This window comes from Labrus bergylta, chromosome 8, assembly GCF_963930695.1.
Source record: "Labrus bergylta chromosome 8, fLabBer1.1, whole genome shotgun sequence".
Lineage (NCBI taxonomy): Eukaryota > Metazoa > Chordata > Actinopteri > Labriformes > Labridae > Labrus > Labrus bergylta.
Window position 1 is genome coordinate 13,498,238 of NC_089202.1, and position 22,098 is coordinate 13,520,335.

A 22,098-nucleotide genomic window follows, 5' to 3' on the forward strand; every position below is an offset into this window, starting at 1 on the left:
GGCCTACATGTCTGTCATCTTTCCCGTCTTCCTCATACACTCTTCCACTATATAATCTGTATATCACAGCTGGAGACTTTCCCTGTCAGACCGGGGGGGGGGGGGGGGGGGGGGGGGGGGGGTCTCCCGAGGTAAAACGTGACGTAAAAAAACAACGAGGAAGTAGCGGACGAAGCAACAGGTTCTGCTACACAGCGCTATAATGAGAATATTTGCCATTATATCAATGCTATGTGTAGTCCAATGGAATGACAACATCCACAAAAGAGAGGAGAACAACATAATGGCCAAGAGAAAACTTAATGCAGCCGTGCAACAGTCACAGTAGGCTATATAAACCTCATTATTTTCCTATTGGCTTGAGCTGAATCCCGGAGAATATCCTGCTGCGTTCTCACATCAACCCACTTGGACTTGCTGCGGGAGAAATACTAGGGTGAAAAGGGTTACAACAGGAGCATATTGTGTGAACAGCCAGGTCGGGAGAATCTCCGGAGCAGTCTTCCCGTAATTATCTAGATATTATCCAGAGTGCATATGTGAAAACGGCTTATGAGTCAGTGAGTATGCTCTCTGGCTCTTTACTGTTTGCTCCCTCGCTCGCATTATCTCCTTTCCTCCCTTCCCCCACTCTCTTTCAGTGACACAGAAAAACTAACGCCGCCCCCTCCCTCTTTGCTCGCTCGCTTCTGCCCCTCTTTCTCTAAAAACACCGTACTCTTTTTTTAAATTTTTTTTTATTCCTTTTGCTGCCATTAAGGCTCAGATCTGCAGACCAATCACCTATGAAGCATCTCCATCAGCTCCCTCTCATCACTTCAGCTGCACCTCTCCTCAACCTCCTGCCCCCTGAATCAGTGCTGATGCTGTTCTACTGCTTTTGTCTTTAAAAAGCCATTGCATGCTGCTTTTCTCCCCCTTCTCTATTCATTGTTTTCTCCGTTTCTCTCCCCCTCCTCCCTCTTTTCTCAACATCCCTCCATGGGAACCCACTTTTGCCCACTGTTGCTCTCCACTGCATTTTTCCCTCCCCTTATTCATCTATGTTTGCTTATTACACTCTAATTGAATCTCTAACTCACATTAGTTCCCAATACAACTCCAGTTAAATAATATGCATCTAACCTGTGAGTGGATTTCTAAACAAAACCTCTTTGCTCAATCATTCAGCACTCACAGTTGGCTGGCAGGTCGACATTTTTTTTAGCCCTTCTCGCAGTAATCTGGTCAAGGTTCAGGCTGGAAGTCTGGGCACAGATTGGTCAGGTTGATGGGAATGTTCGTGGATGTTGGTGGGGGTTGGTGGTAGACGTGTGCCTCTGATATCTGGGTATGAAGTGAGAGAGGGGTTGGACCCCCACTAATCCCCTTTAACAGATTAATTATCTTTGGGCAATATTGTGTTGCTGCTGTGTTGTGAAGTCGTACGGGCGTTAAACTACGAAGAGCTACAATGCAACGATAAAGGGTCTCTTAGGGGTGTCTCCTCAGTCTTAATCCCCCCTCTCTCTCTCTCTCTCTCTCTCTCTCTCTCTCTTGCTCTCTGACTCTCTCACTCGCTCGCTCTCGCTGAGAGCTCCTCTCCTATCCATCACCACAAGTACCTCTCCACTGTCACCAGACAACCCTACAATTATTGGCTATTTATTTTTTTCAATAAATGTAAGAAAACCTGGCTTATTTTCCCCCCTTTTCTCCCCATTTTGACATATTTTTGGCATGTCACCAAGCCTTTTTTTTCAGGATGATGTTTTTTCAAGAGCATCAAGCGCTGATGGCTGGCAGTGTACCGCTTTGAGTGGGTAAATATTTCACGGACACCGGTGAAGAGAGGAGACAGAAGGAGAGAGAAACCTCCCAACGCAGCCGACAGAGGTAAGAGACTGATCTCTCCCTTATCTCAGTTTTGTTTTTAATTGTACATGTGGTTACTTAAATCATAATTTCCAGTCAAATAGAATATAATGTGTAAATGCATTGTTCTGTTAATTTGCATCCATGCTGAGGTTAAAGAAAATAATTTTCACCATCATACTAAAATGGATTCATGCACATCTAGTTCAACTACCACTATGCACTTAATGGATGCATGGTCTCTCATGCAGAGAAAGAAAATCATCACATGATGCTGTAATAATTTCATTGCATCCCATTATTTTTTCCACCTTGTGACCGTTCCATCTTTGTCACATTTTCTCTAAATGATTTTACACTGTAATCTCTCTCTGAGCTGTCTTATCTGCAAGATTATTGAATATTTGGTTGGTTGTGTGTAGGCTTCGGTCAGTAGCTTGGAAGCGTTTTGTCACCATCAACTTGTCATGTCGAGCTCTTGCACACACCACAGCACTGATTCGCTCTGACTTACTGACTATGAGCTGCACTTACTTACCTACGGTCAGCTGCACTCACTTCCAGGCTTCATCTTTGGAGCTGTGCATTTATATTGCAGATGAATGTTAAGTCAAAACTCAAATTAGGTTGTGAGTCTCTTCTTTTTCAGGCTTCAGTTAACAGTATTTAAATGTAGGTAACTTGGCGCCCTTCAATAAAATGTTAATGAATTTCTCCTGGCTGGTGTATTGTGTTATGGGGCTGTAATGCTTCTCATAAATCACGGTCATTAAGGTTATTGATGAAGAGGTTGTTGGACAGATACTTGAGCTTTAATGGGAATCGTTACAGACTTTATGAGGCAAAATGCATCATTTCAGCAGCAACAGGACTACATCAATTACATCATCAGCTCAAGTGAGTCCTGCTGTGATAAAAAAAGATGAAGGTGGAGATGATGTCCCCGTGCTAAAGATGATCCTAAATTCAGCTGACAGAGATGCCTCATCCTTGCTCTCATTAGTTGCTTCACAAAATGGCCCTGTACTTTACATTCAGACATCATGGAGTCTCATATCATGCAACTCGTTTCATTCTCGCTGTCGTCTTGAGCTCGCTGCAGCGACTGAAAACAAAACAGGGAAGCCTTTTTTTTTTTCTTTCTTAAGAGAGTCACGTTTGGGTGAGAGTCGTTGGTTTTCTTCAACATCCCTCTCCTCCCTCTCTTTTTTTCTCTCTCCTCCACCGACTGAGCTCAAAAATCACATTTATTTGGCTTCACTTATGCAACGGTAACAGGCATGATAACAAGCTGGCAGGAGACATCAAGTCAACTTGAGGCTTCATATCTGTGACAAGTGCTGAGTAACTGCTGCTCCTGGACTTTAACCCCCCCCCCACACACACACAACCCCCACTTCCATCAGCACATCATTAGGTCGCCTCAATAACTGTCACCATGAGAATCCTACCTACAAACCTCATGTGCTCTATCAATGCACATTTCCTCAGTGAATCATTTTGTGCATTAATTGACAACAATACATCAGACCTCCTGCTGTCACGCTGGTGAGTCATCTTTATCTTTAACAGTTTGGTAGGTAGTTTAATTAGTCTCTTTGACAGGGCCAATGTAAACTGCACAGCCCAACTGTTTGGAATCTGTGGGCCAACTCCGGGGCAGGAAGATTTAGAAATAAAACATACATTTGAAATATGAATAATTAAAATAAATGCAAATGAGCACATCTCTCAAACAGCACATCACCAAGAAAATGCTTAACGGAAATAATAATTGTTTCTTTAAGGTGTTTACAACTTGTTCCAACTCTTTCAAGTAGGATTCCATTAACTGTTTTGTTTACTCCTTTTACCGACACCACTGACTGAGAATTGTCTGATATTGAGAACCCCTAAGATACCAGTCTAATAAAACAACAATACCTGATTTTTTAAAGTTTATTTTGGGCTTTTCATGTCTTTAATGAGAGAGGACTTACTGAGAGAGAGGACAGTGGATAGAGTCAGAAATCAAGAAGAGAGGGTGGGAAGTGGGGAAGGAGCCACAAGTCGGATTTGAACCCTGGGCTGTCTGACCACGGACCTCCATACATTAGGTGCACGCACTAAACACTAGACTACTGGCGCCCCTCAATTTCTGATATTTTGACAGCTTTGACAAACATTTAAACTGTCTGCTAACTCACACACTGTTGTAATAGGTCCAAGTTATCGTCAATAGATAATTAACCTCAAGCTTTGAATTTTAGGGGAGGGTTGGTCATGGTATTGGATCGCTGCATTGACGGGTTTGCTTTGCCGAGGCGCGATTCAACATTTAGGCAGGCTAATAACATCAGTGGTATAGGGAAAACCTTTCTGACAGTGAAAATCATTACCATACAGTTATGTTATCTATCAAAGGGAATGCTCTCCTTTATTGACCCACTTTGTTGGCTGTCATGAACACAACAGGTGTTGGGACTGATTCTCCTTTGATGGTGGAATTATTAACTTACTTGATTATAGCACTTCTAAAACTGCTTCCCCCCCCCCTCCCAACTCTGATGAATGCACCTAATAGACCTGCCATACGTATCCTCATATACGTCTAATCTAATCAATTCAGTCAAGATAAATGGTTATAAATGAACAACACAACACCAGAGTACAGTCTGTTTACAGTGATGATGTGTGCCGGCCGGATGCGGCTCTCCCAGCGTGTGAACCATTATGTTGGGCACAGTTTTAATAAGGGAAATGGAGTGCTGGCAGTGATTCGATTTGTGACAGTTGGGCTGCTGGAACCATTAAGGTGAACCGGCTTATTGTAATGGGCTTAGAGCAGCAGCCCTGTCTGGCCTGTGGGTGAGCTGTTAACTTGTTCTGGGTCATAAACGCCCCAAATGTGAAAGGGAAATTGTTTGGCGTGAATGGGACATGTGGCTACATCCAAACTTTTTCCATGCAGGGTTTTATGAGCTACGGATTGAATCAATAGTGAGAGTAAAATGCCTCAGCAGTGTAGAACAATGTGCTGTTTAGAAGCTGAGATAAAAAAAAGATAACAGCTGCATTACGATACAATAAAACAAGCCTTTAATTCAGAATCTATCAAAGGTTATTCGACTCAAACATAGAATTGTATGGGCCTGTGATATCAGCATTGAGCTCAGCTCTGTAAGTCTGTGTTGTGAATGGTTCTCTCTCTCTCTCTGAGCTGTCATAATAAAACTCTCTTTTCTTAAACACTATAGAGCTTTGCTGGTCTCTTAATCTGGGCAGCCAGTATCAGGACCCTACCAGGCCCCCGACTCGCCCTCCACATCCCCCCTCCTCTGCTCCGTCATTGTAATGAGGATTGGAGTGTATGTTTTGGATAAACGGATTTGCCTTTTGTATTTACCCTACTTTCTCCCCCTTGGCCGGCTTTAGCAAGAGAACGCTGAACAGGGACTGATGTTTGAGTCAAATATAGCAGCTTTTGTTTATTCTTGTTGTGTAGTTTTCCTCTGCAATGAGGACTTCAAAGACCCTCTTAAATCCCCTAAATGTTGCTCCCATTACATACACCCTTTTAAAAGGTTAAGAAGACGTTCTGTGAATAGCAGCCAGTTGTCAAATAAGGTCATGTAATCTTCCTGGCTCAACCCCTCTGACTAATGATTATTTGTATCAACATTTAATCTCTTGATTCTTTTTCATTGATTGCTTAATTTTTGTTTTATGAGTTGTTAAAAAAAAGGAGAAAGAAAATGCAAACACAAGCTTCCAGAGAGAAAGGTTAGATAGCAAAATGGAAATACTTAGTTTTCATCACACCGATAGTGGTGACATTTTAACATGCTGGAAATGATGACATAATCTGCTGTTTATTGCCTCTGTAGTCAATTGTTTGAAGAATAGCTTGGGCTGCGATCACATCACAGACTCAACAAAAATGTTTTGTTTTCGGTAACGCCTCAAAAACACTAAAGAAAAGTTAAGGGATGCAATAAATTATTTCAAATTTATCAACAATATTCTTTGTAATACATAGCTTCCTGGAAATTTTGAGAATTGTTTTTCAAATTCAGCTTAACCTCTTACCCATGAGAATATAACTTCAAATGAGATAAGTCCCATTTCCTTATTCGTATGAATCTGTCATTGTCGTTCAACCCAAACACATCAAGAAAAGTCTTCATTTGTTTGTCTCTGCTTATCGTTGTCTATTTCCTCTTCATTGCCTTTATTTTTTCTCAAAATATGACCGTCCTGTTAGTTAAAAAAGCTCATTAAAACATGTTGAGATGAATTAAAACGGGGAAATTAGGAAAGCTATTGCACTGTAAAAGCCTGTTACAGGTTAGCTTTATTTGTTCAGTCTTTTAAAGCCAAAAAGTTACAGGTGAAGCAAAAGCAGGGCAACACACTCCTGCCTCAGCGCTGAATCAGGTTCCTGTGCTGATTTAAGCACCCAAGAGTCTCTTTCAAGTAACTATGGCTGAGATTTTGACCTATAGTTTTCTCTGGTGATGTCTGTTCATAAATTGTGTTGAGCTTGCTGTGACCTCTGTGATCTGTTTGTCCTTCACCTTCTCCTAACCTTTCTTCTTTACTCTCCTCTGCTCTTACTCCACATCCTTGCTCGCTCGGACCTCTCTCTCTCTCTCTCTCTCTCTCTCTCTCTCTCTCTCTCTCTTTCTCTTGTTTCTCTCTCTCTTGCTCTCCCCTCCCTCACAGGGTTGGAGGAGGGGGGGACAAGCGGCAGAAGAAAATGGCTGCCATGACAACGGTGCCCAGCTATACCCCTTCACTGTGGGTGAGAGTGTGTCACGCCCTTCCCCGGCTGGACCTCACCATGCAGATGAAGGATAACATCTTTGTCCCTGACAGCTGGGAGTACCAGCAGGTAATGGACACCTGCCACAACTGCTCGTAACACACTATAACCACATGCTCAGTCTGAGGGGACACATTGCATAATAATTACAGCCCTGCTGCTCCATTTGTGGACATCAAAGCAGAGGAATGTTGACCCTATTATGCAATACAAATTTCCACCAAATCCCTTGAAGTTGCTGGAAAACTACAAAAGGAATATGTAGTCCGTTTAAACACATTTTAAGGCATTTAATAAAAGATTTGGCAGGAAGATTGCTATACTGTGTCACTTAAGAGCGCCTTTGCTCAGATTACATCTTTAGTATTTCATACCTTTTTAAATGCTGTAATCATACCCTCAGTCTCAACTCTGCTTCTATGCGTGCAGATACATTACACACATTGGTTTCAGTGAGTGTATGAGGGTCAATTTACAGGTTTCCACCGCTGCTCTGCTCTGGACTTTGTAGTTTTTCCGCTGCAAAACTGCAAAGGCTTCCCTCCATAAGGTCCTTCTCATACAAAAACTGCTCTAGCATCTCAGAGTTCGTGTTAGTGACTCTGCAGTACAAAGAAAAAAATGTTTGTGTCTGTGCGAGTGTTTGTGTGTGTGTGTGTGTGTGTGTGTGTGTGTGTGTGTGTGTGTGTGTGTGTGTGTGTGTGTGTGTGTGTGTGTGTGTGTGTGTGTGTGTGTGTGTGTGTGTGTGTGTGTGTGGGGGGGGGGGCACAAATTATCCTGCAGAACAGAAAGACAAAAGAGAGTGAAAGTGCTCGGAGAAGGAGAATGAGAGAGGGAATGAGTAATGCGAGGAGGTTGCTATACAGAAGACCGGGCACACACAGAAAGAGAGAGACAGAAAGAGAGAGAAGCCTGGGAGAGTGGGAGAGTGGGAGCGAGGGAAAAACGAGAGAGAGAGAGAGAGAGAGAGAGAGAGAGAGAGAGAGAGAGTGGCGGTGAATGTATTTAAGTAGGTCACAGATTATTAATAGAGATTCAGTGGTGTGGAGAGAAAGAAAGAGAGAGTGGGGGAGAGAAAGAGTGTGAGAGCGCGGGGGAAAGGAGGGATTGGTGGGGTGGGGAGGGGCTACAGGGAACAGGAGGTGAGATATGGAGAAGGTGGAGGAGCGAGGAGCGAGGAGAGACAGACGGGCAGATGGATGAAGGATAATGCTATAGATGTGCTGGAGTGAAATGCATTTCAGTGATGTTGACTTTATGACACGGAGCCTGATCAGGAGCAAAGTCTGATGGCTTAGTGACATTAATATTCACTCTGCACCGACAGATCAGGGATGCATGGGTTAAATCCTTTGAATCAAATATAAACAGCCAAGAATCACCTGATATAATATTTTTTATATCATCATTTTATTCTACATTTAAAAAAAAAGTGTGTAGTTGCATCATCCATTTTTCCCTATCTCTTCTAAAGACACAATTTATACTCTTCTACATTTTTAATCATTATCTCCTGCTGCCACTGGACGCAGTACAATATGACAAGCTATAGGATTTAACAGGATTAGCTAGTATTTTACTCTCTCAAATTGCTCCTCTCCACTTGTAAAAATTAGATTAAAATGCCATTTTTCACTTTCAATGAGTCATTTTTTCCTCTCCCTCCTCTTTTCTTCCTCCTCTCTTTCAGACTCTGCTGGTTTTGTCCAGCTTATCAGCCATCGCTCTCGTTATCTCGCTCTTGGTGGTTCTATCCTTCCTTATACACTACTGCTGCTGTCACCGTGGCGACCGGGGCGAGGGATCAGAGGAGGAGGAGGAGGATGAAGATGGCAGCACGGGTCACGGTTACAGCGGGAAGAAGGGGAGGGGCATCTGCTGTGTCACGTGGGTGGCGGTTGCGGCTGTCACTCTGTGCTGGTGAGGAGGAGGATTCAGATGCCATTATTGACCGCTTATCTATCATATCTGATCGCCACATACACATCCGCCATCGTTTAGTAGTGATGGGAGAAGTTTTCACATCTTTCGCTGAAGTAAAGAGACTGCAAAGAAATAGGCACTCCTACATGTAAAATGAATATGAGCAAGTATACTATCAGCAAACATAAGAATGAAGACTGGAGACAGATTATATGTTTTTGGAAAGATGTGCATACTTCTTCCAGATCTGATTATTTGCTTTTTAACATTAGTTTCACAATTCATCATCAGCATTTGGTTTCCATAGTGAGGTTTGGCTAATTTCAAGTAGTTTGGTCCAGTGGTTCCTAACAGATACATCTGAGGGGTTTGTGAGATAATTCACAATGCAGGAGGGAGGAAAAGTTTGAATACACAGCTTCACACTTTTTTATCTTTTATAGTCTGCTGCCTAGTTTACTACATAAAGTCAATAGTAGCACCTCACTATCTCACGCTGCATGAAAGTTATTTCCCCAAATTGTTGAACTACTCCTTTAATTTAAACCACCTGATTGGTGTAGCCACAGGTGTAAAATGAGTACATTTCAAAGTGACAAATGTCCTTAAATTTGTATTTAATTACTAGCTAATTATTAGCTTGACCGAATGTACTTAGTTACTTCCGAAAGCTGCCTTTTAGGTGGAGCAGCATCGAGGCTGTGAATCACACGCTGTCATCCTCCAACGTCATGTGGACTTTAGTCATTTATACAGACACCAATTTCACTGGAGAGGACAGGAGGCCTGGATGACAGCTGACGGTCATGTTGGGTTGCTGTTTACCAACCACAGGCCTCTGACAGCTGTGTGTGCGTGTGTGTGTGTGTGTGTGTGTGTGTGTGTGTGTGTGTGTGTGTGTGTGTGTGTGTGTGTGAGTGTGTGTGTGTTTCAGTAGTTCTCCATCACTTGTGTATTAGAGGGTGATCTCAGCACGCCCCCCTACGACACAGTCACTTACCCGTCAGTGTTCCCCCTTTAGTTCTGGTGAACATGCAGTCATCGAGTCAGTACACTGTCTCTGCTGTACATAAACAGAAATGCTGCCTGACATCTGTCCAACACACTCTCATATAGAGGAAACGCGAGTCAGCTGCCCATCAGACCTTTTTAAATCTAAATCTATGGGCCCAGCTGTGTGCCGTTATGAAATTATACTGCAATTGAATGCTTCAGCAGGGCTTGTTATTGTGTTCCAGTCCATTCCCTGCACAGAAGCTGCTGTAATATCACAGGACATGATGTACTGTGCATTAGATTCCAAGTGTCATAATGATGTCATCTTATATAGACTGTAGGTTTCTGTGGTTCATGTCTCCCCCTTAATGCAAAGCTAATGGAGTTGTCTCCTTCGCTGATGCTCCATACAAGATCGCTCTGTGCCAGACAGGATGAGGAAAATAATGCGGCAGTTTACATCTTGAAAATATTTAATGCGACACCCTTTTGCTCCAGATGGTGGCCTTTCGTCACAAAAACAACACTGTGTCATTTGAAGTGTGCACCCGCATTACACTGCGTTCGCATTTGGCAGCTTGAAATGCAAAGCACACACAGACTCAGACACACATTCCTCCTTTTTCCCCCCTGCTTTCTAATCTGGGTCACATACTTTGTGGGAGATTGGGTCATACCATTCCTCTCTGGTTTGAGGGGATTTTTACGAACATCTGGCCTGAGCTTTAATCTAAATATTTGAATAACCGAAAGATGTGTAAACACGTGCTATGTTTAACATTTGTAATATTTTCCTCGCCCAAGTTTAACCATTGAGTGCTAGGAATCAGCTGTCTTTTTTTTCCAATCATATGTTTATTCCTGTCTCTGTGTTGCACTGTTGGTATGCTCACACAGACTGCACACATCCCATCCTCTTCAGCTCTATCTGCCTGTGTCAAATTCATTTAAAATGTACATACACACTGAATTAAACATTATATTTAGGCCTCTGCTATCTCTTCTTCTTTCCCCTCTCTCACTCTCTCTCACTGCACACACACTCATATATATTTATCCTCCCACAGTGTTTTCATGTCTCTTTTTTCCCCTTTGCAGTGTTGCCATAGGCGTCGGTTTCTATGGCAACAGCGAGGCTAATGATGGGATGTATCAGTTGACCTCGTCTCTTCTCACAGCCAATTATACGCTAGCTTCCATCGATCTGCTGGTGAGTGTTGCTCCCTGCAAGTAAACTGTCATGCAGAGTATCTACCTTGTGTGTGTGTGTGTGTGTGTGTGTGTGTGTGTGTGTGTGTGTGTGTGTGTGTGTGTGTGTGTGTGTGTGTGTGTGTTTGTGTGTGCGTGTGTTTGTGTGTGTGGGAGAGAGGAAGAGGATGTGTTGATGCTTACACGTGGTCTACAGAGAGCCAAAGACAATTAGATACAAACTTCTGTTATATTGATCTCCCTGTGGTCAGACAGTGGTTTGTGTGTCAGACTGATAAATGTCCTCTTCTGTTGAGCGCTGTAGAATATACAGGTCAGCAAAACACAGCAATATACTGTAGACCCTAATACCTGATTCATCAGTCCAGCTCATTATCATTTATATCAAAGATCACAACATAGTAGTAAAAATCTAATATGAACCTCCTGGAGCTACAGACACAGGGGAGTATTGTCTTATAGGCCCTGAATGCAACAGTCCAACTTGACAGTGAATCATTCAAATGAAATAAAGAAGATGGATATGGCCCATTTGAGAGGAATATCGCTTAATCAATCACGTGAAAAATTACCCACATGTTCCCACTGAAACTACATGCAGATGTGCTTCCTTTGAAGCCATAAAACATACAATTATGTACAAAATATTACTAAACGCAGGAAAATAGCATTAAAGATAATGTGTGATAAATGTGAATTTATATCAATTGAAATTGAAGTAACAAGTTGCAAATAATTGGCCACACACCACCCTGTTCTGATTTGGACAAAAAACAAATAAGTCATCATGATTCAAAAACAGAACAAAAACATTCTGCACTCTTGTTTCTCTGCACAGAAGCCATCATTAATCGTCTCTAAACAGCCTGAAAAGAACCTTTGAATATCTCGTAGTTAGAAGACTGGAGTTTTTACATTGGGCAGTTTGGTCAGGTCTAAACTTGCTTTATAGATGATCAGGAAATGTGCATTACAAACTGCCCACCATGTTTAGTTCTGCATCTCAATAAAACGACCACAGTGGTTTTACGAGCATCATCCTCTTTACTCTGTGGTTTCATCCCACTTAACTCCCCTCCCCACTCTTCCCTCCTCTCCAGATTTCAGACACAATCTCCGGGCTGCAACTGTCCATCTCTGGCCCTCTGACGTCCATGGAGGAGCTTTTTACCGGCAGTAAACCGTTTCTGGTGTCGACGCGAAACTGCCGGAGGTTATCTGAGAACATGATCAAGCTCCTCTCCTCCATCTCTCTGGCTCGCTCCAACGTGGATGCAGGCCTGTGGAATGACAGCAGTGTAAGCGGGGCATCCATCATCCCTCTGACCCCGGTCCCTCCCTCTGTGGCTCCAACAGTGGTACCCGGCAGCAGCTTAATGCCCAACCCTTTCTCACCAGGCTGGGCTGCCAACACACTGATGGTCAATGAGGACTACAGGTGAGGCTGCAGTTCAGAGACGGCCGCTGGACTAATGAGTAAATGTTTACATTTGATACAAAAAAAAAAAAAAACACAATAGATATCCTTTTTGATGCTGTGTTACAAAAAAAAAATGTTCACTTAAGATGAAAATCAAAGTTTTTTACGTAGACTTTGTCTGAGCTGGGAGTTGTGGGAAAGATAAAGTGTGTTTGGTAGTCTACATGTGCTGTCTTTGATGTAGGCCGTCTTTGTGTGTCATCAAACTATAACTGATTTACATCTCTTAGCCACTGTCTCTCATTTAGAGACTTTATACCTGTGTGTAGAATCCAAATAAAATTCTCAGTTTTCGTACAAGTTAATGCAGCAAAAAAATCAGATGGGACCATTTGGAGAAGAATGCCTATAAACCCTTGTGGTCAATTTCAAATCTCAACTTGTCCAGACTGTTTATCAACACTGCCAGACTTTTCAAGAGGATGAGGAAACTTTTCTGACCGCCCTTCATAAATATTGCATTTTAATCAGTATGGCTGTGCTTGTTGAGGTTATGCAATGGACATAAAATACTTCTAAACATTATGTGGTGATGGCATGCCTTCATATCCCATCTCCCGTGATGTACACCCTTCAATTGTAAAAAGTAAAAGTCCATAGCTATAATGCTCGTATTGATTAATAATGTGCACAGTTGCTAACCATTAACAGAAACACACACACAGCTGACACACAGGATGTCATTCATCAGCTGTTTTAGACAGCAAGAGGTTAAAGAGGGGTCAGCTCATAACTTCACCACTTTCCTGGCTTCCTGCAGTGGAGACTGCCTCACTTTTATAAGCACTGAAACTATTTGAGCTCACCACAGGCATGTGTTGAGTGAATGACTCTTTTTTCCCCCAACATAAATATCCTAATAATCTCATTACACTACTGCTCTGTTTTTTACTTTGGAAAGTGTGTAAAAGGGAAAGTTTTAATCCAGGATCAGGAAAAAAACTGAATGAATAAAACAATTTATTTCACACATCACCACAAACACAATGGCTGATGACCAATCAGAATTGAAATATAGAGATACAGATTGAGCCAGACCTTTATTGTTATTGCACTGCACAGGCACAGTTCAAAGATATTGGATGGCTGTATACAGGAGTGCCAACGGATAAAATGTAGATAAATGAAACGATAAAAACTATACTTAAACCACTGATAAAACCACAAAATAACCCACCATTGCACATTCGCACTGACCTTCATATTCCACACATACATGCATTGCACATTCAAACGTAGCTTTTATCATTATGAAAAGTACCACGCTTTTATATTACGACTAAAAAAGGAGACTAGAAAGCAGAACATTCAGATCATATCAACAGTGGAGTAACTCACATCGGATAAAACTTCAACCTCACTGGAGTAACAATTTACATTTAAAGGGTCAAAAGAAGATTCAACACAAAAGAAAGAAAGGATTATTTAAATTGAAAGTGGTGGGGGGGCTGCAGACCAAAGTATGTAAACTATTCTTTTTCTTTTTTTTAAATTCACAAGTCACATGAACTCTCTTGTTTAAGAGTGTACATTTTTACATACAGTAATTTAATTTCAGTCCCCACTAGGGATCTTTGAAAACAGCATGTCTTAACCAGAGAGAGAGAAAAGGTCATTCTAATGTCTAGAAACATCAAAACAAAATCATTTATAGTTTTTTTTGCTAATTTCTGTTTGTTTTTGTTTTTTCAAATGATGCTCGTGTGACTCTGCTTAATGTGCAGTTGAAGAGTCAGCTTATGTTTTAAATAATAAAAATCCAACTTAATTTTTATGCCATGTCAGTCGGCCTTATCAACAAGCTCAAGATGTAAATTATGTATTAACTGAAGCATATTTAATATTGAACATAAATTCCCATGAAATATAACCAGAAAAAAAAACTACACAGCTTTAAACCTGACCACAAAACTGAAAATCAGTAGAATATATAAAGTTTGAGAACCACAAATTGTCTTGTGTTTTTTATGTATGTCTCGAAATAGTTTAAATCTTTTTTTTGTCTCATTTAATGCAAGAAACAATCTGACTTTTTTTTATCTAATAAAACTTTGTGTGGTGTTTGTGTATTCCTTTGATATAGGTGGCTATCGTATGTGTTGTTGCTGCTGCTCGACCTCATAGTGTGTCTGTTCATCCTGCTGGGGTTGGCAAAGCAGGCTCGCTGGCTGCTCATCCTGTGAGTACACACACACACACGCACACGCACACATTCACAAACAGGCACATACTCATGCATGAAGACACACACACATACACACAGAGTTCCTTTTCGACACAAACAACACAACAGTGAATTAATGGTCTGGGTGTCCTCTTGGCTGAAGAGCTTGTGCTGCTCTCTCCCACCACAGGATGACCGTGCTGGCCTGGCTGGCTCTCTTCCTGAGCTGGGGCTCCCTGGGTTTGGAGACAGCCACTGTAGTGGTGAGTAGACCCAGGACAAGAACTCTGCTGATGGGAGGGAGGGAGTGAGGGAGAGAGAGAGAGAGGGATGAGGAGCTGGAGGAATAGAAAGTGAATGAGGCTATCATTGGAAGGATGGCCACCTACAGCTGAGGAAAGAGAGCTATAAGAGGCAGACCCATGATGGCAGGCCAAAGCCTTGTGCATGTTTGTGTGTGTCAGTGAGTGTGTGTGTGTGTCATTTCTGTACCCATTGTGCTAAACTGTGAAAAGACCTGCCTCCTAGGGAACGCTGCAGTCGTGGCAGAGGACCAAAAAGGCAGGAAAATGGGGCAGAGATTAAAGATTCAATGCGCGTGTGCACATTTGTGAACAAAGTGTGTTTGTGTAGAAAAGTGCATGTTTTCCATGTAAGTGTGTTTGCGAGTGTGTGGGCGTTTGGCTTGGAGAAGTGAAAATGGAAGATGAGGAGAGTTGCTTACAGGAGAGGAGAGAGGAAGCGGAGGAGAGTGCATCTCCAGATCAGTTAGAGAGAGACAGAGTGATATAGAGAGAGCAGTGCGAGGCTCGAAGATGGAGCGTTAACTCAGTCCCTGAGGCCTCACAGGCACGAGTACAAGTGTGAGTTTAATCCTACGAAGTGAAATTCACAAACATGATAGCCGAGCAAACTTACAGCTGTGCTTTTACAGCTAAATATGACAACAAGCGAAGTGCTTTGATTTACACGCAGAAATCGGTCCACTTTTAAAGGCAGGGACATAAAAAAGAAGAAGAATGTTTTTCATGTCCTTTCCAGAGTAGTCCTTTTTCTGTTCCCCCAGTGAAGTTTGCTCTCACTCTATGAAGGGGACACTGTTTTGGGGGGTGTTTGAAGAGGGTAAATTGTGGCTGTTTTTCTGCCCTGCTGCCCACTTTAAAAGTCCCAGTGTCATGTGGAGCTGGCAGGAGATGTCCCAAGTCCTGTGGGTTCGAACAGAGCCGCTCTGTCTCTGACCACTGACTGGGAAACAATGGCCCAGCTGTGGTTCTGCCCATTTTCTCCTGCTTTTCCCGTCAGCCGTCCGGCGCTCTCTGTGTGTGTGTCTCTCACTCCCTCTTCTGGTGGGCCGAGCTCAAGCTGAGTGTGTTTGTGGGAGAGCTATGTCTAAAAGTAGGCCAGATTGTACAGGAATGTGTCGAGATGATGTGGAAAAAAAAAAAGAAGGTTAACAGAGGGGAGGATATGACTGATGAGCTAATGGAAAGAAAAACTAGTTGTCAGATAGTAGCGTAGGTTTATCCAGGACAGCATGTGATGTATCTGATCAATATTCGTATTGCGGGCTGCTGTCAGATATCTGAGGAGGTTAATATGTCAGTCGGTCTGTGTGTCTGCTAACGTTTTCCCTTGTGACCATTTTCTCTTTCGCCCTCTATCTTTTGCCTCATCGGTCCCTCTCTCTTGCTGTTTTTTTTCTCTCGTCATCCCCTCTCACTCTCCCTGTCACTCTCTGCACGGTCAGGCTCTCAGTGACTTCTGCTCTGATCCGAACATGTTTGTCCTCAACTCGACCCAGTTCAACTCAGGGACCAGCTCAGGTATGGTATTGAGTCGGCTTCTGCACAAACAACACAGTCTAAAAAATTCTAGTTGTCTTCTGATTCCGCAGAAAACTTGATTTACCTCCAATCTGTGCACATGTCAGCATCAATTTCATGACAATTTCCTCTGTTGTCCTGTGGTGTTATGTTGCCCATTCAGATGTGTTGGATTATTACCTGACCTGCAGCAGGCGCATGAACAGTCCGTTCCAGCAGGTAACATGACCTCCCATATCTCATATATGTATCAGAGCACATTGCAGGCTTTTAGCTGACACTCTCAACCTGATTTACAGTAAGTGAGCAGGCTGCATGTCAGACTAGCTCAAGGCCGGTTAAGGACAAATCATGTGAAGATGGGATGGACAGCTATTGCTGCGTGTCCTGTCCTTGAATGATTTGCTCTACATGCACAGCATATTAACGATGTATTTAAGCAATAATGCAAAAATGAAAGCTCCTAACTTCACGGACTTGTTGGCTACAGCTGCTGACCCAGTCGCAGAGGGCGTTGTCTAACATCCACACACAGCTCTCCAATCTGGACAGAAATGCTCTCACACAGTTCCCCAAAGCGGAGGTATGTTATGTATGTAATGCAGTATGAGAAACCAAAGTTCCTCTTCCTTTTTGGTCCATTTTCTCACTTTTTGCTTTTTTTCTCTCATTGCAGAAATCACTCAGGGAGGTTCAGCAGATACTCAACTCCACAGAGGGAAACTTCCATCAGCTGGTGGCACTGCTGAACTGCCGAGGTCTGAATAAGGTAACAAGATACGCAGTGCATGTATATAGGAGATTAATGACAAAAATACAGTTAATCACCAATTTATGTTTCTTTTCCATCTCCATTTATTTATCCGTCTTTTTTCTGCAGGACTACATTGACTCTTTGAAAGGCCTGTGCTATGATGGGATGGAGGGATTGCTCTACCTCTCCCTGTACTCTTTCCTCTCTGCTTTGGCCTTCACTGCCATCCTCTGCTCCCTGCCCGGTGCCTGGAGGAGCTTCCCCAGGTGAGAGGCAAGGGGGAATATGTTTATAGTGCAAAACTTTTTATAAGGATGTTCCTTATGTACATTTTCAATAAAACCAAGGACAATTGGGAGAAGTAGCATACTGTACACATTGCCAAAAGTAGTAAAAAGAGAGGGGATACGAGCCAAAAACTAGTTTGATCTTGGGTCGTAGGTTCACTAAAAAGCATTAAACCCACAGTGTCAAGGAGGATATGAACCTCTCTTATGCCACTTAATAAGATATAATGTGCAGAGGAGTTGGTTTGGTTCTCCCCCAAATAATACAGTTCAATGTTAAAGAGTGAGATATGTGTGGCACAGGTTTGTAGAATCTGCTGAGAGACAATAAAGTGAGGGCAGTGTGCCACAGCTCTGCTCATTAGAATACTGATCAAGTGTTCTTAGATTTCAGATGAGGTAGTTTGTGATTGGTGCTGCCAATGTTGAATGAAATCTGTTGGCACAATTTTTTTTGATTTTTTGATTTATTTTTCTCCTGAAATATGAGTGTCTAACTTACACAAGAGGAACAAGAGGAAATATACAGTAGAGCTGTCTTGGGATACGCATCTAAATAAATAAATAAAATGATTATGTAATTAAGTGCTATTGAAAATAGAGTTTGTCATCCCTTCTCTGCTCACACATGTGCCTGTGTCTCTTTCTTTGACGACGACAGTGAATCGGAGGAGTACGAAGACTCGGACAGTGAGAGTGAGGACCCCTTCACCTCCCATCAGGCACGTAGACCTCAGGCCTCGGGGTCTCAACGAGGGGCCATGGCCCCCTTCTATAATTACCCGGGGGCCGGGTGGACACCCCCCTTTTCTAGTGCGCCGCCCCTCCCGTGAGTAACACAGACACACAGACACGCAGACAGACAGACAGACAGAACAGCCCAGATGTCTCAGGATAGGGGAGGATGTTGCTCTTAGATAAAGACTCTACATCAGGCATGTGTCTTTGTGTGTAGATCTGTATGCATGGGCAACTTTTATTCTAATACCCCCTCCCCTTAAGATTAGGGACTATATATATGCTAGGACGTAGTATAGCAACACAGAGTATGTTTAACCAACACAAAGAGAATTGCCAATGTAGTGATGTTTTTCTGCAGACACATAGACATTTTTAGACCACACTTCTCTCCTTCAAACACTTATATATTGATATTAGTGATACACATGTATTGCACATCCATCTTCTGAAGGGAGCAGTGCAGTGTAGTGCAGTGAAGCTAGGTTTACACACTTTGGTCGATAGCCATGCAGGATTAGTGTAAATTCACAGCCAGGTTAAGCACATGCATTGCAGACAGACACACAGACAGGTCAATATGGACTCCAGTGTAGGCAGAGAAACAGACACAACTCCAGAAGTCTGTCTGTCTGTGTGTCTGTCTATCCGTCTGTCGAGTGTTTCAGGACAGACGATGTGTAGGCCGCTCGCTCATTTCACAGATCTGGTCTCAAATGGCGTCCTGTCTCCTAAGCAGCAGCAGAGTACTGCTGTGTTGGGGGGAGGGTGTCATTGGCGAGGCTGCGCTCTTAAAAACTCCGGCGATGTGAGGCTCAGGTTGACTATAGGTAACCCCCGCTCCACGCACCCACCCACCACCAAAACACCCTCCCGCATCTCTCTCATCCGCCTCCTTACTGTTGTGTCCGAATCTCTCCAGTTATCTCTCTGGCTTCTTGCTCTATCAAACCTCCTGCTTCCTTTTATAGATCTCCCTTCTTTTTTTTCCCCCTCACTTTCAGTTTTATGTTTTTTTTCCTTCCTTCCACCTTCACTGGTGTTTACAAGCTTAGTAAGAGCTCTGAGAATCCTAACCGGGAACTAATTCACTTTCAATGCCAGCTGCTCCCGTATTTAATTTTAACACACAAAACAAGGATACTGACTCAACTGAACCATCAAGGCTCAGAAACTCAGCCAGCACCGAAAATACAGTCCACTCTTTTAAGACAGAATCAGCTTGGGATGGCTTTAAAAGCTTTCTGGGGTTTTTCATGCGTATAAACAGATTTATAAGAAAAACAGCTGAAATGGGACTGATGAGTCACATCCAGCCTTAAATGCATGTGATTGCAGATTATTTGTTTAAATCCTGCAGTCAGGAGTGGACTGTATGGTGCTCACATGGCCTGTAGTATTAATACAAACTAGTTATACTGAGTGCTGTGTTATTCCGCACTATATTTCTAACCACTCTCTCTCCTTCTTGCCTGTCACCTGTCCTTGGGTCCCGTCACCCTGCGGCCTCCCCCTCTCCTCCGCCCCCTCTGTCTTTCTCAATGTGTCTCACCCCTGTCTCCCTCTCTTCTTCATCCTCCACTCCTCCTCTCCCTCTCTTCTGTCCTTGTCTCTTTCTATCTCTATACAGGACTCCAAACGTTTCCTCCAATGGCAACCCTGGCTATGAGAGCCTCCCCTTGACTGACAGGCAGTCCCCACCCCCCTCTGTGAGTTCCTCTGTACTTGTGACACCATCACAGTCTCTCTGCCTTTTGATCGTTGCTGTTAGTACACACGCTCGCTTTTATAATTATAGCAAACAGCCTTTAATGGACTTTAACGGACTGTTAAGCCTTCGACCTCGCAGGACCCTGTGGGCCGGCCTTTTGTTGTTTTTGGTGCAATGCTGCAAATCATGCAAAAACATGAAAGAGAATTCAAATATTTCCACTGTCACCAATAACCCTGTGCATACCTCTTCGGTAGTAAGATCAATTTGATTGCTTCATGACCTTTTCTCAATATCTCACTCTGACCACAACAGTTTTAACAAGTTCAGCAATAATGAACAGTCAGCTGAAAGCTAATTCCTGACCTCAGAAGCAGAAGTCTGACAAAAATGTATTCAGCTCCAGGTACCCTTACTTTTTACATAGTCACACCTCATGGACCTCCAATCTCCATGACAACTAAGTAAACTTTGTCCAGAAATAAAGACCATTATTGTCTTTATTTTAGCTAGGATAAGCTTGAAATAAAACAGTGTCAAAACATTTATCCTTACTTTAAATGTTTACTGTTGAAGAGGTGAGACAGAAATGATTCAGACTAATTGAAAATATTCTTTTGCTAAAGTGCTCATGATGGATAGGCCGGGTCTTTGTAATATAGCATAAGTAAGGTCTTTTACCTGCTTTTTGTAACATAACAATGAGTATGGTCTTTTTACCTGCTCTTTTGTATTGTATTGATTTAGTCTCAGCATCTTTTACTTTTTCTTCTCTGGAACAGAAGTTTGACAAAATGATTTTGAAAAAACTTCTTCCACTCATTTCTTCCAGTTGCTTCAGTCTCATATCATTGTCTTACTAAGCAGATGGAGTCTGGAGGGGCCATCTGCAAAGAACTACAATAACACAGTCATAATGTGACTATCATGATTATGATTATGTAGCTAAAAGTGAGGAAGCTCTGTTTGAAATCTGTGAAAGACAGTAAGCTGATCTTTAGCTTGTTATTTAAGGGCAAATAGTTAACCTAATAATAAACAAATTGCAGTTAAAATGCTGTCTGTTGATTAATCCTGAAAACTAAATTTATTTAAGCCTGTGGGTCGGACAGTGAGATAAAGAAACTTCTGCTACTATTGATTATTTGAAATCTTCACATGTGAATTAACAAATCGTGTTCTTTTCTCTTTCATTTTCTCTGGATCCATCTTCGGACCGTGTCTACCTCTCCTCTCTTGACTCCCATCCTATTTTCTGGAAGTGCAGTACTCTCCCAGCATGCTGACTGGTTATGGGGGAAGTCAATCACATCCCAACCCTGCCCATTCGCGGAACCTGTATTCACGTTGATTCTATTTTTTTTTTGTTAGGAAATGTATAGAAAAAAATGTTTAGTTTTCATATGAATGGACACTTTACTGAAATGAAAAAGAAGCTAATCTGTATAAAATGAATGCTAGGTGTCAGTTCAAAGTGCGTAACGTCAGTACCACTGAATATGATCCTTATTAGAAGCACTTAAAAGACGCAGGTATAAAGGGACTGAACCGACAGTGTTAATGCTGGTTGAGCAAAGCTATGAACCAAGTCTAAACTTGGTCTAAACTCTTCCCCCCTTGTCTGTCAAAACTCTTTGTAAACTGTGAACAGTGGTGAGGCAAGTCAGAATGGTATTGACGTTACTACGTTGTAGTTTTATATTCTTAAATGTATCAGTACCACCGATTTATTTTTAAGTTTTTATATAAATATTGTTGTAGAAAAGCACTGGCACGTAGCAACACAACACATTTTTTTCTGTGAATGGTTATGCAGTTTTCTCACTTGGTATCTTTTTTTTAAATTACTTTTTATAGGTGGCAATTCTGTATTTTCCTTGTATTACCTTATGGTATTCTGTATATCTCACTGTCTATAATATCTGAATAATCATGAACCTTTGCTCTTAAAAAAAAAAAAATTACTTGAGGGCTACCAAGACCCTGTTTTCATGATTGAATGGAGGACTACAACTACCACTCAAGTCTTGAGAGTTGAGAACTACAATTCCCATGCGACAGCAGGTACATAGCAATATAATTCTTGCTACTGGTGCTGCAGTAGCCCTACCGTAACTAGCAATAAGTACTATGTATAGCATTGGGTTTCTGGGATCTCTCCACGATGTTTTGTGTATATATAAGGTATGGTATGTTGGAGATTTCATTGAATCCCCCCCTCCCCTCCCTGCCTACTGACCTTGTTAACCCAAATTGAGTTTGTATGGTTATCAATGCTCCTTTTGAATGGCATCCTTTTACACTCAAAAAAGTCTAATATAAATAAAAATAACTTCAATAACCGTTATATGGTCT

The 22,098-nt window shown here is 42.2% G+C and overlaps 1 protein-coding gene across 5 annotated transcripts; it reads left to right on the top strand.

Moving 5' to 3' along the window:
• Positions 1 to 1,504: 1,504 nt before the first annotated feature.
• Positions 1,505 to 22,090, top strand: ttyh1 (tweety family member 1). 5 transcript variants are annotated; one of them, XM_065957509.1, is made up of 15 exons: positions 1,505 to 1,875; positions 6,570 to 6,727; positions 8,349 to 8,578; positions 10,676 to 10,787; positions 11,887 to 12,224; positions 14,350 to 14,445; positions 14,621 to 14,693; positions 16,178 to 16,253; positions 16,417 to 16,472; positions 16,744 to 16,845; positions 16,930 to 17,022; positions 17,134 to 17,273; positions 17,956 to 18,123; positions 19,663 to 19,741; positions 21,011 to 22,090. In XM_065957509.1, the coding sequence occupies exons 2-15, from the start codon at positions 6,593 to 6,595 to the stop codon at positions 21,092 to 21,094; spliced, it is 1,782 nt and encodes a 593-aa protein (XP_065813581.1). In that variant the 5' UTR covers positions 1,505 to 1,875; positions 6,570 to 6,592; the 3' UTR covers positions 21,095 to 22,090. The 5 variants fall into 5 exon arrangements, with proteins under 5 accessions (XP_065813581.1, XP_065813580.1, XP_065813579.1 ...); XM_065957508.1 differs by having other exon boundaries at positions 1,506 to 1,875; positions 6,567 to 6,727; XM_065957507.1 differs by having other exon boundaries at positions 1,510 to 1,875; positions 6,559 to 6,727.
• The last annotated feature ends 8 nt before the right edge of the window (positions 22,091 to 22,098 follow it).